We start from the raw sequence: 14,388 nt of genomic DNA on the forward strand, positions 1-14,388 counted from the left end.
AGGCACTGTGGTTGGAGCACAGAGGACCAGGAACAGGACCTTAGAAAGAAGGTAGGGGAGGTGAAGTGGGGGTGGGGTGGAGCAGATCTGGAAGGGACTGTGTACCCATGGTAAGGACTTGGCTTTTACCATGAGGGAGATCGGGGAAGGGGTTTTGGTGGGTTGTGAGCAGTAGAACGACATGATCTGATTTAGCTTTAATAAATGGCCATTGTGGCAGAAAGCCATGGGTATAATACTTTTCTGGCATTTCTGCTATGACCTTTAGTATTGAAATTGACCATGTCACTTAGGGAACTGAAGAATTGCTACCTAATTCCAAAATATAAAGAGCTGTATTGATATGTCAGATGTAAGAGCACTTTACTTAAAATTCGGAAATACCCTGGAAAACGTGAAATCTTTTAAGTTTTTATGAAAATTTAAGTAAGGCATAAGTTATTTTAATAATTAGTAATAATTTAATTATGTGGACAATATGACCTTAAAAGATGTTCTCGAATTGGAAAGAGGGACGTATTTTGTTTCTTAGAATGAAAACAAAAATATTGAGATTGTTAATATAAAAACCCTTCCCCTTAACCCATATGCTTGTGGCAAAAAATTTTCTAACAGAATTTAGATAGCAAAATCATCTTATTTTTCGCTAGTTTTGCTAGCCAGAGTTTTTCCCGGTTTTATTCAAAAAGTGGTGCTCTCTTTCAGAGTGTTTTATAATGAAGCTTATTCTCCCTCAGGAAACTAATGTTTATACATGAACCCATTTTATCTTCATACTTACTGAAATAATTATTATAACTTCCTCTAGTGTTAGGTTCATACTTCTTGAGAAGGCAGAGGATTAGGTAGAAATTTATGAGAACTATGATGATAAGAAAAAAAGCAGGTCATACATGCCTATCAGTGTATCAATTTGAACACATTTGGCATAAGGACATTCTTGTATATCAGTCTTTATGTGTTTCAAAGTGCCTTTGCCCACTTAAAGAAAGATCTGGTCCCTTTACTTCTAAATTGAGATCATAAGAAAGGGGACATAAACCTTGGTAAAAATAAATAATATTTTAAAGTATAATTTTAAAAATGTTTTTCAAAAAGAATATAAGTATCCTGAGGTATTTATATATATATCTTATCTGGTCAGTTATTTTTAAGACTACTTTTGTTCCTCAGAATTAGTCTTTTAAGTGTTCTGCAACTCTACTGTTGTGTTATATTTTGTTTTGTTCTGTTTTGTTTTCATTCAACAGAATTCTGATTTGGAGATATCTTAAGGAAAAATATTTACAGTACTGGAATTCTTTGCCTTTTGAAGTTTTAGGAGGATTAATATTTTGAATAATTAAACATTATTATATCTCCTTAAGAGTTTTGTGCCAACAAGTGCTCTGTCCCTTAGTGAATATTCAAATAAGTAAAATAATCAATAAGCTTTTTGCCTAATTGTGTTCTCAGTGAGTATTATTGCCCTATCTTTATATATAATGCAGTATTCATGAATGTAATTTAAGTAAAGAAACAAGATGATAGCCAACCTAGCAATGATTTATGGACTCATTCTCTGCTCACAGTATAGTTTTGGTTGACAATATTAATGAGCTTTTAAATGAAATTGACTTATTTCCCAGGAATGTTACTTGATCCTGTGGCTTGAACTTTTGACAGACTATGTATTTTACCTCATAATCTAATTTGGTTGCTGAAGTCATCAAAAACAGGAATTTGACTAAAAAGGAAGAAGGAAGAGAGGAATGAAAGAAGGAAAGAAAGAAGGAAACAGACAAACCAGTACTTCTTTAGTAAGAAATAATAACAAAATGCTGTTTGCACTGGATTGGGTGTACATAGCTCTCCTGCTTTCTGGCAGGAAAGAGAAAAGCCTTTTTCTGTTCTTTAAGGGATAAGAATCACTAGGCACTGCCCAGCTGTGCTTCTAATCTAATCTAAGCAAAGCCCCAAGTTTTAGTATACATAATTAGAGCTTAGAGAAATAGATAACTGCCCAGATTCCTTCCTCCCCAGGACTACAGCCCCTCTCCATGGCTCTGGATTATTCGTGTAGGGCAGTTAAGAATAGAGATGTTCCATCCATGCTTAGGGAGGAAATGAGCTTTCCTCTCCCATTAATTTCCTTGAAGATTACTCAGATGTCTCCTTTCAGCCCCAGTTCTGCATTTGTGGAATTTACCCGTTTGTGTAAAGAAAAAGTAAAATATAGAGATCTTGGTAAGACTGCACAGTCAAAACAATGAAAGTTGAAAAGACTGCCTGAGACAACAGTATTTAAATTCTTGATAGGTAAATGTAAGGTGCTATATACAAGGTGCTAAGCTCCTTCTAAGAGACATTCTTCAGAATTTGGTAAATGAATGAACTGATGGTTACACCTGTCTGTGGCCTCACCCACCAATGAGTTCTGTTACGTTGCTGGAAAAAGTTATCTAGTCATTCAAGCTGCATTGGAAAAGGGGGTGATTTTCAATAGTCTGCTCATGTCACTGTTTTCTAGATACCGAAGAAGCTGTTTTCAAATGGTTTAAATTGCTTGGGTGGTAATGTGCACTTTAGACAATTTGGGTATTGGAATGCAGTCTGTTATGTTGAATGATTTGAGTAGAAACCACCGATGAAGATTTCACAAATTATGTGAAACTGATTTTCTGTCTGTCAACTCTTCACTGATTTTCAGTGCTAATATTTTTTTAAAGATTTTATTTATTTAATTGACAGAGATCACAAGTAGGCAGAGAGGCAGGCAAAGAGAAAGAAGGGGAAGCAGACTCCCTCTGAGTAGAGAGCCCGATGCAGGGCTCGATCCCAGGACCCTGAGATCATGACCTGAGCCAAAGGCAGAGGCTTAACCCACTAAGCCACCCAGGCACCCCTTGACTAAGTTTTCTTACAGAGACTACATGGGAAATATATATGGCCTACAAATTGAAAAACCAAGGATCTATATGTTTCATCCAAATATATTTTATAAGGAAATATCTATGAACTAAGAAAATCAGTGGTAAACTATGAGTCAGGATACAACTATTCATATAATATATACCCTTTGAAAGGTATACTTGATGTTTAAAGCAACATAAACCTGCTCTAAAGCTGCATGTATTGGGGCACCTAGGTGGTTCAGTCAGTTAAGTGTCTGCCTCCGGCTCAGGTCCTGATTCCAGGGTCTAGGGATTGAGCCCCACAACGGGGAGCCTGCTTCTCCTTCTCCCTCTGCCTCCTGCTCGCCTTACTTGTGCTCTTTCTCTTTCCCTGTCTGACAAATCTTTAAAAAAAAAATTTTTTTTAAGTGAATATTAATTTGAACTCATAAAGAAGCGGAAGCTTAGATCCCAGGATAAATTTAAAAGAATAGCGAAGTACAGTGGATTTATTTACATTTCGTCAGATTGTGTATGGCATTTAACTTAGGACTTGGTAAAATGCATGGTTTTCCACTAGTGAAGAATCCTTCCTGAGAGCATAAAATATTTTTATGTGATAATAAGCAGATATGATGAAGAAATGAGTCTGTATGCTAAATTATAGATGAGATGTTTCCATTTGAGCTAGAATAAATCCAGTTTGTTTCTAAAAAATAATTGTGAAAACTGTAAGATGTACTAGTTATAATTAAACTCTTATTGAAAATAACTTATTTTGGAATACCTAAATACCCTAAGCTTATTGAAAGATTATTTTTTTAATATATTTTTAAAATTTTTTTACTTTTTTAAAAGATTTTATTTATTTGACAGAGAGGGAGATCACAAGTAGGCAGAGAGGCAGGCAGAGAGGGAGGGGGAAGCAGGCTCCCCGCTGAGCAGAGAGCCCAACGCAGGGCTCCATCCTACAACCCTGAGACCATGACCCGAGCCAAAGGCAGAGGCTCAACCCACTGAGCTACCCAGGCACTCCTTGAAAGAGTATTGAAAATAGCCTATTTTGATATGCCTTAACTACCCCTAAGTTGGCAGGGGACACTGACACTGAATGTCCCCCTTTGTTGCCATTGACACTGTTGGTGTGATTGTTTTTAATAGCAGCATGGCAATATGGAGGAAGTTACAAAGATTCCCATTTTCTTTGGCCCTGTATTTCCATCCTTAGGAAATGATTCCAAGAAAACAATTCATTAAAGATGAAAAGGTTATTATAACATTGTCTATCATAGCAAAACATTGAAACCACTTAAGTGGCCTCTGCTGGGGGATTGATTTGCTGAATTGTGGTATATCAACAAAGCATAACACTGTACAGTCACTACAGTGTGAGGCTGGAAAAACATGATTGCTCAGACCCAAATATGCTATACAGTAGGATTACAACTCTATTTGAAATCTCTGAAAGAAAATACATAAAAATGAAAATATAAGTGTGATTATATTCGATTTTATATTTTTATAAATTGCTGTTTTGATGCCTGTTCTTTTTTTTTTAAGACAAAAACAGCCAATTTTTTTATCCTATGAAATACCTCAGGATTTTAGACCAGAAAATTTAAAGCAAGCACGAAGGCTTTGGGGAGACTGAATTGTTATATTTGTTTAATTAATAAGAAGTACCTCTTACTTTTATTTTAAGAATTACATGGATTATTTATCACGACTATATGAGAGAGAAATTAAAGATTTCTTTGAAGTTGCAAAGATCAAGATGACTGGCACAACTAAAGAAAGCAAGAAGTTTGGTAAGCTTAGACACCTCAGTTCATTGTTTTCTTTTCTATTCTATTCTATTAAAAGTGGTTTTATTTATGACAAATAAGTCTATGACATTTTAGAGCAAGGTGGAAGAAGATACGGTAGAATTGATGAAAAAGTAAGTCTGATGTGTTGGTTTGATTTATAGTTATTTCACAGAACAAATGTTTATATCTGTAAATACAGCTTTTACCAGAATTCTCTAGTAAATGAATCTGACAGCAATTGTGTATTCATGCCATAAATGAAAGCATCTATTCATAAGAAAAGCAGTTGACCAGAGAATGAAGTGCAATCTGGTGGAGAAAGTATTAGGCTCAGAGACAAGTTGAGAGTTGAGTTTCCGACTTCCTAAAAGGCCTTCTGTAGCAGTTGGTGGCAAGTCATCGATCTCTTAAGTCATTGCTCTTTACAGGGAAATGAAAAGTAATTCCTGGCTTCTTACTTCTCACTGGCTATTTTGAATCAAAAAGAAAGTTTGTGTTTCCTCCCCGGTCAAGGGGCTATAAAAGTGTCCTCCAAATTTCTCCTGGGATTATACCTAATTTTTCCAAAGGGATATTTTCCAAGCATGTTATTTTTTGTTGCTTCGAAGTATGTTAAGCAGACAGAAACGTGATTTGAAAAGATAACCAGTGAAAGTCTCAAGTTGCAAGGAAGGTGATTTGCCGAGGCCACATTCTGCTCTTGCATGTGTACCCATCTCTGGAGTTCCTTTTGGATGGAGTTCTGTGCCTATTCAAGTCAAAACCTGGCCTTAAATGGCTACAATGTGTACTCCTCAGTGTGTCTGCCTAGTTTCCCTTTAGACCAATGAGTTTAGCATTTGCTTGTTGAAAGGAGCCTATGCCCTAAGCAACTTCTGATAATCAGGAAACAGGATTGAAATTGATAGCACATCTTTCCATTCTTTTCCTTTAGGACAGAGAAGACTGTCTTTAGTGGGTAATTATTTAGTAATTCACTGTTGTTGTTGTTATTGTTGTTGTTTTAATTCAACACTAATATATTGATTATGCTAGTCCAGACTGTTGAAATGTTTTGAATCTGTGTACACATATGTTACACTTAGGTAAATACACTGATAAGTATCTTGGGACCATAGGCTTTTGGAAACAGAAATGCTAACTCATCCTAAAGGTTAATTGTTCTGAAACAGCAGTGTGTTTATATCCTTGTTAATGTTTCACTGTGGGTATGTTATGCTTTTTTTTTTTTAAGTAAGCAACATATTAATTCAGTTACATGTTTAATGTTTTCATTTAGTATATTTGTCACCACTTGTTAGTGAACCATTTTATTTTGAGAGAACTCTTCTAACAGAATATGAAAACTGGAGGTAAAAAGGAAATCTTTCTAAAATTATCTCCTTAGGAGGCCGTTAATCCCAGTATCATAATAGTTTATCAAGCCTAAGATTCACATTGAGATAAATGACATAACAAAAATGTAATTTAAAACAAGTACAACACTATCTTACTGGTATCATTGCATTAACCTGAAAATTAATTTTTTTCTTTTTCTCCCTCCTGGGAAATTCTTAAATTATCTTGTTTAAAATAGTTTTAAATTAGAAGTTTAGAAGGCACTTTTATAGTTCTAAAATAGCATTAAAATCACATTTCTTCCTATGTATAAAATAATAGCAGGAGAGTAATTTGTGATGGTTGATGGCACCAGAAAATCATAGTTTCAGTTATCTTGATAACATCAACTACAAAAGAAGAAAAACTAAATAGTAAACAGAATTCAGAAGACAAGTTTAAACAGATGATTTAAATTGTAAATAAGGTAGAGTGAAAATTTTTTTAAATATCTTTTCATTCAAATTGTGTTTAAATCAACTTTTAATAGTAATATAATTAAAATAGATACCTGAAATTTTAGAAAGATAACTTGTCCATGAATCAAAATGAAGTAATTATAAATAAAATCTAATTTTGTTTTGTTTTTTTTAAGACTTAATTCATTTATTTGACAAAGAGATCACAAGAAGGCAGAGAGGCAGGCAGAGAGAGAGGAAGGGAAGCAGACTCCCCAGCAAGCAAAGAGCCTGATTCGGGGCTCGATCCCAGGACCCTGGGATCATGACCCAAGACGAAGGCAGGCCTTAACCCACTGAGCCACCCAGGCACCCCTAATTTTGTTTTGTTTTTTACTTGCTCTGAAAATTCCGGGTCATAGATGCTAATAAGAATAGAAGGTCAGAAATGTATAGTCAATATTGTTATAGAGATTCAGGGGAATACTCTTTTTCAACCACTTTGACTCAACTTTAACATCACTTTAGTTCAGGTCATTCAGAATAATGTTGAAATACCAACAGACATCTTTTCTTTGTAATAAGATCTTTAGTAGGTGATTGCCTTTTTTAATTAATAGGTTTACCTTGATAACTCAGAGGCATGGAATTTTCTCCCTAAGAATAATACTTTGGTGGAGTTTTTCCCCTTGTGTTCTACAAATATACTTAACGAAATGGCAGGCAAAGAAATTTAGAAATTATTTTTTAAATCACCGATTTTTTTCTTTCTATAGCTAAGATAACACAACACACACATACATATTATTTTAGGCCCTTAACATATGCATTTATATAATTACTGCCTCCCTTGTATTTAACATTCCAAAATTTTAATAGTGGTATGTCAAAATTGTTTTTCAATCTGTGTTGTTCCAGTAAACTAAGAATCTTGTTGATTCCAAAAGGAGTCTTGAATACAAGACTAAATTCAGTGCTGGCTAGAAAATTCATTTAATAAATACTGATTATTATATAATAAGTACTGCTAAGTACTGAGAATGCAACAATAAGCAAAGACCCTACCTCATGAAGTTTACAGTCTAATGGGGATTATTTAAAGATACTTAAAAGGTTACCTAAAGGGGCGCCTAGGTGGCTCAGTAGGTTAGGCATCCAGCCCTCCATCTCAACTCAGGTCTTGATCTCAGGTTCATGAGTTCAAGCCCCACATTGGGCTCCATGCCCAGTGTGGAGCCTACTTTACAAAAAAAAAAAAAAAAAAAGTTGCCTGAATATTGCTTGTCGCTGATAAATAATATAGGCTTTGATGAGCCCCAAATCATTATTAATTGGCACTGTTAGTAACTCTGTGTTCCTTATTGGGTACAAAAAAAAGAAGGTGTGAACTTAGTATAGTGACACCTTAAGGCCACTAGGAGGTACTGTTCAGCTTGGCCCACTAGTTGATCCAGCACGATCCCTGCTTACCACTTAAATCTCTAGCGTTGGTGTTTCATTCTTCTTAAGCTCCACATAGCTAGGGCTGCAAAGATGACAAGTCAGTAGCTTTTACTTGGGCTTTTGCCTCAAAGTTTGGTAGGGATGGTGACAGTTTGATACATTGTTCTCTGTATTTAAATTATTTCTAGGTTATAGTTATATTCTTTAATTTTCTCTTCATTCTATAAGTTCTTTCTTTGCCTTTCACATTAACTTCTAATTTGAGTTGAGAATGTTTCACAAGATGATCTCTACAATTGATCTAATAAATACTATATAGAGAGAAGTTTTAGAATAAAAGAAATGCCAAATGATCCCAAAAGAACTCAGATTCCTGTATTAAACCTGTTCCTTTGGCTTTAAGCCTTCCATCCACCCATCTCCTGATAATTAGTATTTTGATATCTAATTTTCATTCTAGGTGTTCATAAAGCCAGCTACTAAGTAGTTCAGGTTGATATTTTGAAATGATTTTAACACCCCAACCATGTAATTTTTTATCAGATGTGGTCATAACATTATTCAGTACAGTGGAGACTCCTCTTAGGACTTCTCAGGGAGCGAAAATATTGATGTGCTTAATATCTAAGTCTGCAACTTCATTCTAATAAATTTCCACTTTATTAAATTTTACTTGACCATATGATCTCACTCGTATGTGGAATTTAAGAAACAAAACAAATGAGCAAAGGAAAAAAAGAGACATCCAGAAACAGACACTTAACTATAGAGGACAAACTGATGGTCCCCAGAGGGCAGGTGGGTGGGGGGATGGGTGAAATAGGGGCTGGGGATTAAAGGGTACACTTATGATTAAAATAAAATAAAATAAAATAAAATGACTTTAAAAAATTTTTAAAAACACTTTTACTTCAACTGTTTTTTCCCAGGAACCAAAACTTACAAATATAGTCTTTTAAATTTTAAGCTCACTAGCTCCATAAACTTTAAAAAAAAAAAAAAAATCACTTAAAAGTGTTGGGGGAGGGGCCGACAAATACAGACATTTTTGCCTATTTGAGTAAAAACACATTAGACCAGTAAAGTTTTTTCTCTCAGAATTTGTCAAACAGTAGCTGACCAACTAAACATACGTTGCACACCTCTTGTTACTTGATGCTCATGGTTCTTTGCATGTGTCTTTTAAACTAGAGCTTTAACTTCCTCTTGTGCATGGTTTGTGCAAATTGCAGTTTATTAACTTGTCTTTGTCTTTGATGCTTGCAACCTAATCCATCACAGCTACACTGCCTCGAAAAGAAAGTGCTGTCAAACAGGAAACAGAGAGTGAGTATGCTTAGTGTATTAGTAGGTATTCTCAATGCATGTTTGTTTAATGTCTAGAAATCAGTTTTTTGTCTTGAAAAACGTTACATCCAAACATATTGATTGCTCTGAGTTGCCAGGTTCGGTGGAAGAAAACCAGCATGATGGTAGTGGTATGGCTACATTCAAGAAATGTAATTCAAAATATATGGTGGGTAATCAGAAATTATGAAAAGGCTTAACCATTAAACTTCTGTTTTCAGGCTTTGTTTAGAAACTATAAAAATTCTTACAAATATGGTCAGATTTTTGCATAATGAAACCAAGGTGTATCTTTAATTGTCCTTATTATATCTTCATCTGTCCCTTCTGACCATCAGCAAATAATATAGGTTAACTGAGAAATATTTTAGAAAATTAAAAAAATTATTCATTGTTTATATTTAATTCTGAATAAAAATATTACATTTTCCTGTAAAAATGGAAGCCTTTAATTCCTTGATGGATATAGAATATTGTCCAGCCACATTGTTCTCATTTTTCCTCAAAGATGTCTCATATGATGCAGTTCATGATGTATATATTACATATTATTTATTTTTTAAGTATAGCAAGTTTTCAGGTGGTTTTTTTCTCTTCATTTGTTTAGTTTTTAAAGAGCGGTAGATAATCAGTTCACTTGCTGTAAAAACAGTTTCTGGATTCAGGAATGTGTTAAGTTACATCATATGTAATCTGCTTTTTGTACGGCAAGAATGATGGCATATTGGCAGTTTTGTATGGTTCAACCCAATATTTTCATTTAATGTGGAGGCGTGTAATATTGGGATATGGCTGTTTTCTTCAGAAAGAAAAAAAGTCATTAAAAAATAAAAATAAAAAAGACATCATAGCTAGTACACCAAGGAGTCATTGGCCTTCATCCATATTTATATCTTTTGAGTAACTCAGGAAGGAAATCTTCATCTACTGTAGCCTAGAAATACTAGGCAACTTTGGTGGTACTGTGTAGGGTATAGATCATGCGATCCTTAAGACTGCTTTTGGTCCTATTCTGTAAATCTGTGTAGTTTTTGCAACTCCTTACAGTATGCTCAGGAATAGGACACAAATGTTAATGAGAGAGCAGGACACGCTACCGCACAGCCCATGTGGTCGGCTTGTGTGATAACTGATATGAGCACTGAATACGAAGACAGTAGGCGAGAGCCCTCATTCACACTATGGGTCTTTTATTCATGAAGGTCACAACTTTCAAAGTTTTATTATTTCTTAGGTCTTCATGGAAGTTCTGGGAAATTAACTGGATCTACTTCTAGTCTAAATAAACTCAGCATTCAGAGTTCAGGGAATCGCAGATCTCAGTCATCTTCTTTGTTGGATATGGGAAACATGTCTGCCTCTGATCTCGATGTTGCCGACAGGACCAAATTTGATAAGGTAAATAATGTAACAAGTATGTCTTAAACACGAACATTTGTTTTCTAATAGCAGTTTGTTATTGCTTTAAGTGTGTTCCAGGATTTAGGCTATGTTGGCTCTCTGAATTAACCATATCTTTTGAATTCTGAATCTGAAAAAAAAAAAAATAGAATTAAAATGGCAACTGAAATGTGTATTATCAATTCATTGACATAACAACTTTATTAGAATTTATTATAAATCATTAAGAGCTTGTATCTTTAAGTTCCTTGAGCCAAACTACAAAGTAAAGTGGAAATAACAGCTTGTATGAAGCTAAACTGTTCTCTGCAATGCATTAAGTTTAAAAAGTTTGTCTCTGTGTTCCTCTTTCCAGATTCCAAGTGAATAATTATTTTGAGTTTTATTTTAGGTGTGTCTGGCCCTGTTAAGCCTTAATACATCTGCATCGTCCTATCAATCTTGGAATAGTTTCTTTTGGGATTCTGTTGAGATTATATGTAAAGCATCTATGATCTCTCCAGAAAAGTGAATTAAATGTAAAAGATGTTTTTATGCGTTTGGTGCAGTTCATTTTTGTTTTCTTCAGATCTTTGAACAGGTACTAAGTGAACTAGAGCCCTTGTGTCTGGCAGAACAGGACTTCATAAGTAAATTTTTCAAACTACAGCAACATCAAAGTATGCCTGGAACTATGGTATGGCTCACATTTATTTGTTGGCTAATATTTATAATCAGTAGTATAATTAGCCTAATTAATTTATTGTCACAATTTCAACATCAGAACAGAAAAAGAAAAAATTTACAATGCAAGGATTTTTTCAGTAATTTTTGTCATACCACAAGATAATGAAAACAGTGATAGTTGGCTACTCCAGATATTTAGGTCTAAGACAATACTCCAAATTGTCTTAGACCTAAATAGACCCTAAGTTAGTAAGAGGGAAATGTCTGAATTTACTTTGTAAAAAATACTCTTCAAAAGGAAATTTTAGCATTTTAGTAGTCACCAAGAAAAAATATACAATTTTCAAAAGAAAAAGATATATGAGTGCGTATACCAAGGTCTAACAAAAAGAAGAAAGAAAGAAAGAACCAGGCCCCAAATCTGAACCTTTCCTGTGCCTTTGTTACTAACTAGGTATGAGACCTTAAACCAATTATTTAATCCCCAGTTTTCCTCATCTGTACAATGAATAATAACTGTTCAGCATGCCTCTCAGGTGGCATAAATGTAAGAAAATAAAATGAGATGCTGTTGCAATATTTTGAAAAACTTAAAAGCACAATACAAATAAAGTGATTTTTAAATTAAGGTCATCTTGGGCGGCTCGCTGGCTCAGTTGATAGAGCATGTGTCTCTTGATCTCCGGGCCATAAGTTTGAGCCCCATGTTGGGCATAAAGCTTACTTGAAAAAAAGTAAGGTCATCTTAATATACAGAACCAATATATAAAAAGCAATCAGGGGCACCTGGGTGGCTCAGTGGGTTAAGCCGCTTCCTTCGGCTCAGGTCATGATCTCAGGGTCCTGGGATCGAGTCCCGCATCGGGCTCTCTGCTCAGCGGGGAGCCTGCTTCCCTCTCTCTCTCTCTGCCTGCCTCTCTGTCTACTTGTGATCTCTCTCTGTCAAATAAATAAATAAAATCTTAAAAAAAAAAAAAAGCAATCATAAAATGAATTTGTTGTTCTAGGTGATGTTGATAATAAATTTGCTTATTTGTTAGCCTCTCTAAGAATTTTTAATAACAGGGGCGCCTGGGTGGCTCAGTGGGTTAAAGCCTCTACCTTCAGCTCAGGTCATGATCCCAGGGTCCTGGGATCGAGCCTGCATCGGGCTCTCTGCTCAGTGGGGAGCCTGCTTCCTCCTCTCTCTCGGCCTGCCTCTCTGCCTACTTGTGATCTCTGTCTGTCAAATAAATAAATAAATAATCTTAAAAAAAAAAAAAGAATTTTTAATAACATTGTTTAAATGCCAAAGTTTTATTTAAACGATTGATGAAATTCTTTAATTTTTAAAATTCTTTCTTAAAAGTTGTTTCTGTTTTTTTGAGCTTCCCTCCCCCTCTGAGCCTCCGGTACCTTCTCTGTCCCTGCTTTCCCCTCATATGCATACACACAGGCACATCTTCTCAGCCCACAGTAATTCTCAGATAAAATCTAAGAACAAAACATTTCCTAACCATTCTTAAACAACATACTAAGTTATATAGTTTTATCAATAGTACTGCCTTTAAAAATCATTATTTTTCATAATGTATTCTCTCCTAGGAATTTTAGGACTGAGCAGGCTTTTGCTATATAAACTAGTCAAATTGTTGATCTTTTATTATGTAAAGTACCCGAATAATTTTTGCAGACTGAAGCAGAGGACCTAGATGGAGGAACATTATCCCGGCAACATAATGCTGGCGTGCCACCACCTGTCTCATCTGAGTATGTGTTTGTTAATATCTGTTGTTTATCTGGGGAAGGGGACACTTAAAATTGAACCTCAAGGGGTGCTGGTCGGTGAGGAGCCGGATGATTCTGGTGATGTGACAGCACTCAGAGCACTGACATGTGTGCCCAGTGCCTTCTCAAACGTCTTACTCAGTTAAAATTGGTCCTGTTGTCTGACCCTTCAGCTCTTTTTGGCTCATAATCACAAAAAAGTGCAATCAGTTTAGTGTTTGCTGGTAAGAAGTAGCATTTGAATTGTAGGCTATTTCTCAGAAATTACAAAGCACATTTCAGGATCGAGCTTTACAAATGACATGAAGTTATATTTTGAGTAATAAAGCTTCAGAAAATATTTTTATGTTGGAAACTGCTGTAGAATAATTAGTTCATCCTATCTGGACGTTTTTTGTTGAAATGTGAAATTTTAGTCATTTTGTATATCTGCAGTGGATTAAAGTTAAAGATCAAGATATGAAACCTATAATCAGTTCCCATATTTTGTTTGTTTCCTGAACAGGAAAGATATGATCCGTCAGATGATGATTAAAATATTTCGCTGCATTGAGCCAGAACTGAACAACCTGATTGCATTAGGAGACAAAATTGATAGCTTTAACTCCCTCTACATGCTTGTCAAAATGAGCCATCATGTGTGGACCGCACAGAATGTGGACCCTGCTTCTTTTCTGAGTACTACGTTGGGAAATGTTTTGGTGACTGTCAAAAGGAACTTTGACAAATGCATTGTAAGTTTTTTGTTTTTTGTTTTTTTAAATAACTTAGAGTTCTAATCATTGCAAAAAACAGGTAAATGTATTTAAATCAAGAGAGAACTGGGTGTGGGGCGCCTGGGTGGCTCAGTGGGTTAAAGCCTCTGCCTTCGGCTCGGGTCATGATCCCAGGGTTCTGGGATGGAGCCCCGCATCAGGCTCTCTGCTCAGCAGGGAGCCTGCTTCCTCCTCTCTCTCTGCCTGCTTCTCTGCCTACTTGTGATCTCCATCTGTCAAATAAATAAATAAAATCTTTAAAAAAGAGAGAGAGAGAACTGGGTGTTATACGCAAATAATGAATCACAGAACAGTACTTCAAACACTAATGATATACTGTATGGTGACTAACACAACACAATAATTAAAAAAAAAGAGAGAGGGATTTTCAGTTTTCCATTGAGTGTCTACTATTCACATCCCTCAAAGCCTGAAGCAGAGTGTGGGCTGCAGTTTACAGGCACAGGATTGCTACTGTGCCAGCTAGCTGCCCTTCTCCCCTGTGTGTGAGTCTTGGCAAATTCTGGAGTAAGTGGCATAGAGGCAGCAGCTG

The 14,388-nt window shown here is 35.5% G+C and overlaps 1 protein-coding gene across 9 annotated transcripts in view; it reads left to right on the forward strand.

Annotated features, from left to right (window-relative positions):
- EXOC1 (exocyst complex component 1) overlaps positions 1–14,388 on the forward strand; it is a 62,075-nt gene that overhangs the window by 31,439 nt on the left and 16,248 nt on the right. For 4 of the 9 annotated variants that reach the window (XM_047719348.1, XM_047719353.1, XM_047719349.1 and 1 more), the window contains 6 exons: positions 4,576–4,681; positions 9,181–9,225; positions 10,481–10,644; positions 11,216–11,323; positions 12,986–13,062; positions 13,586–13,814. In XM_047719348.1, coding sequence (XP_047575304.1) covers positions 4,576–4,681; positions 9,181–9,225; positions 10,481–10,644; positions 11,216–11,323; positions 12,986–13,062; positions 13,586–13,814 — 729 coding nt within the window. Of the gene's footprint in view, positions 1–4,575; positions 4,682–5,615; positions 5,640–9,180; positions 9,226–10,480; positions 10,645–11,215; positions 11,324–12,985; positions 13,063–13,585; positions 13,815–14,388 lie in introns of all 9 variants that reach the window. The other 5 variants (XM_047719352.1, XM_047719355.1, XM_047719357.1 and 2 more) reach the window with 3 other exon arrangements.

The sequence above is a fragment of the Lutra lutra genome, chromosome 2 (genome assembly GCF_902655055.1).
Source record: "Lutra lutra chromosome 2, mLutLut1.2, whole genome shotgun sequence".
In the NCBI taxonomy this organism is placed as follows: domain Eukaryota; kingdom Metazoa; phylum Chordata; class Mammalia; order Carnivora; family Mustelidae; genus Lutra; species Lutra lutra.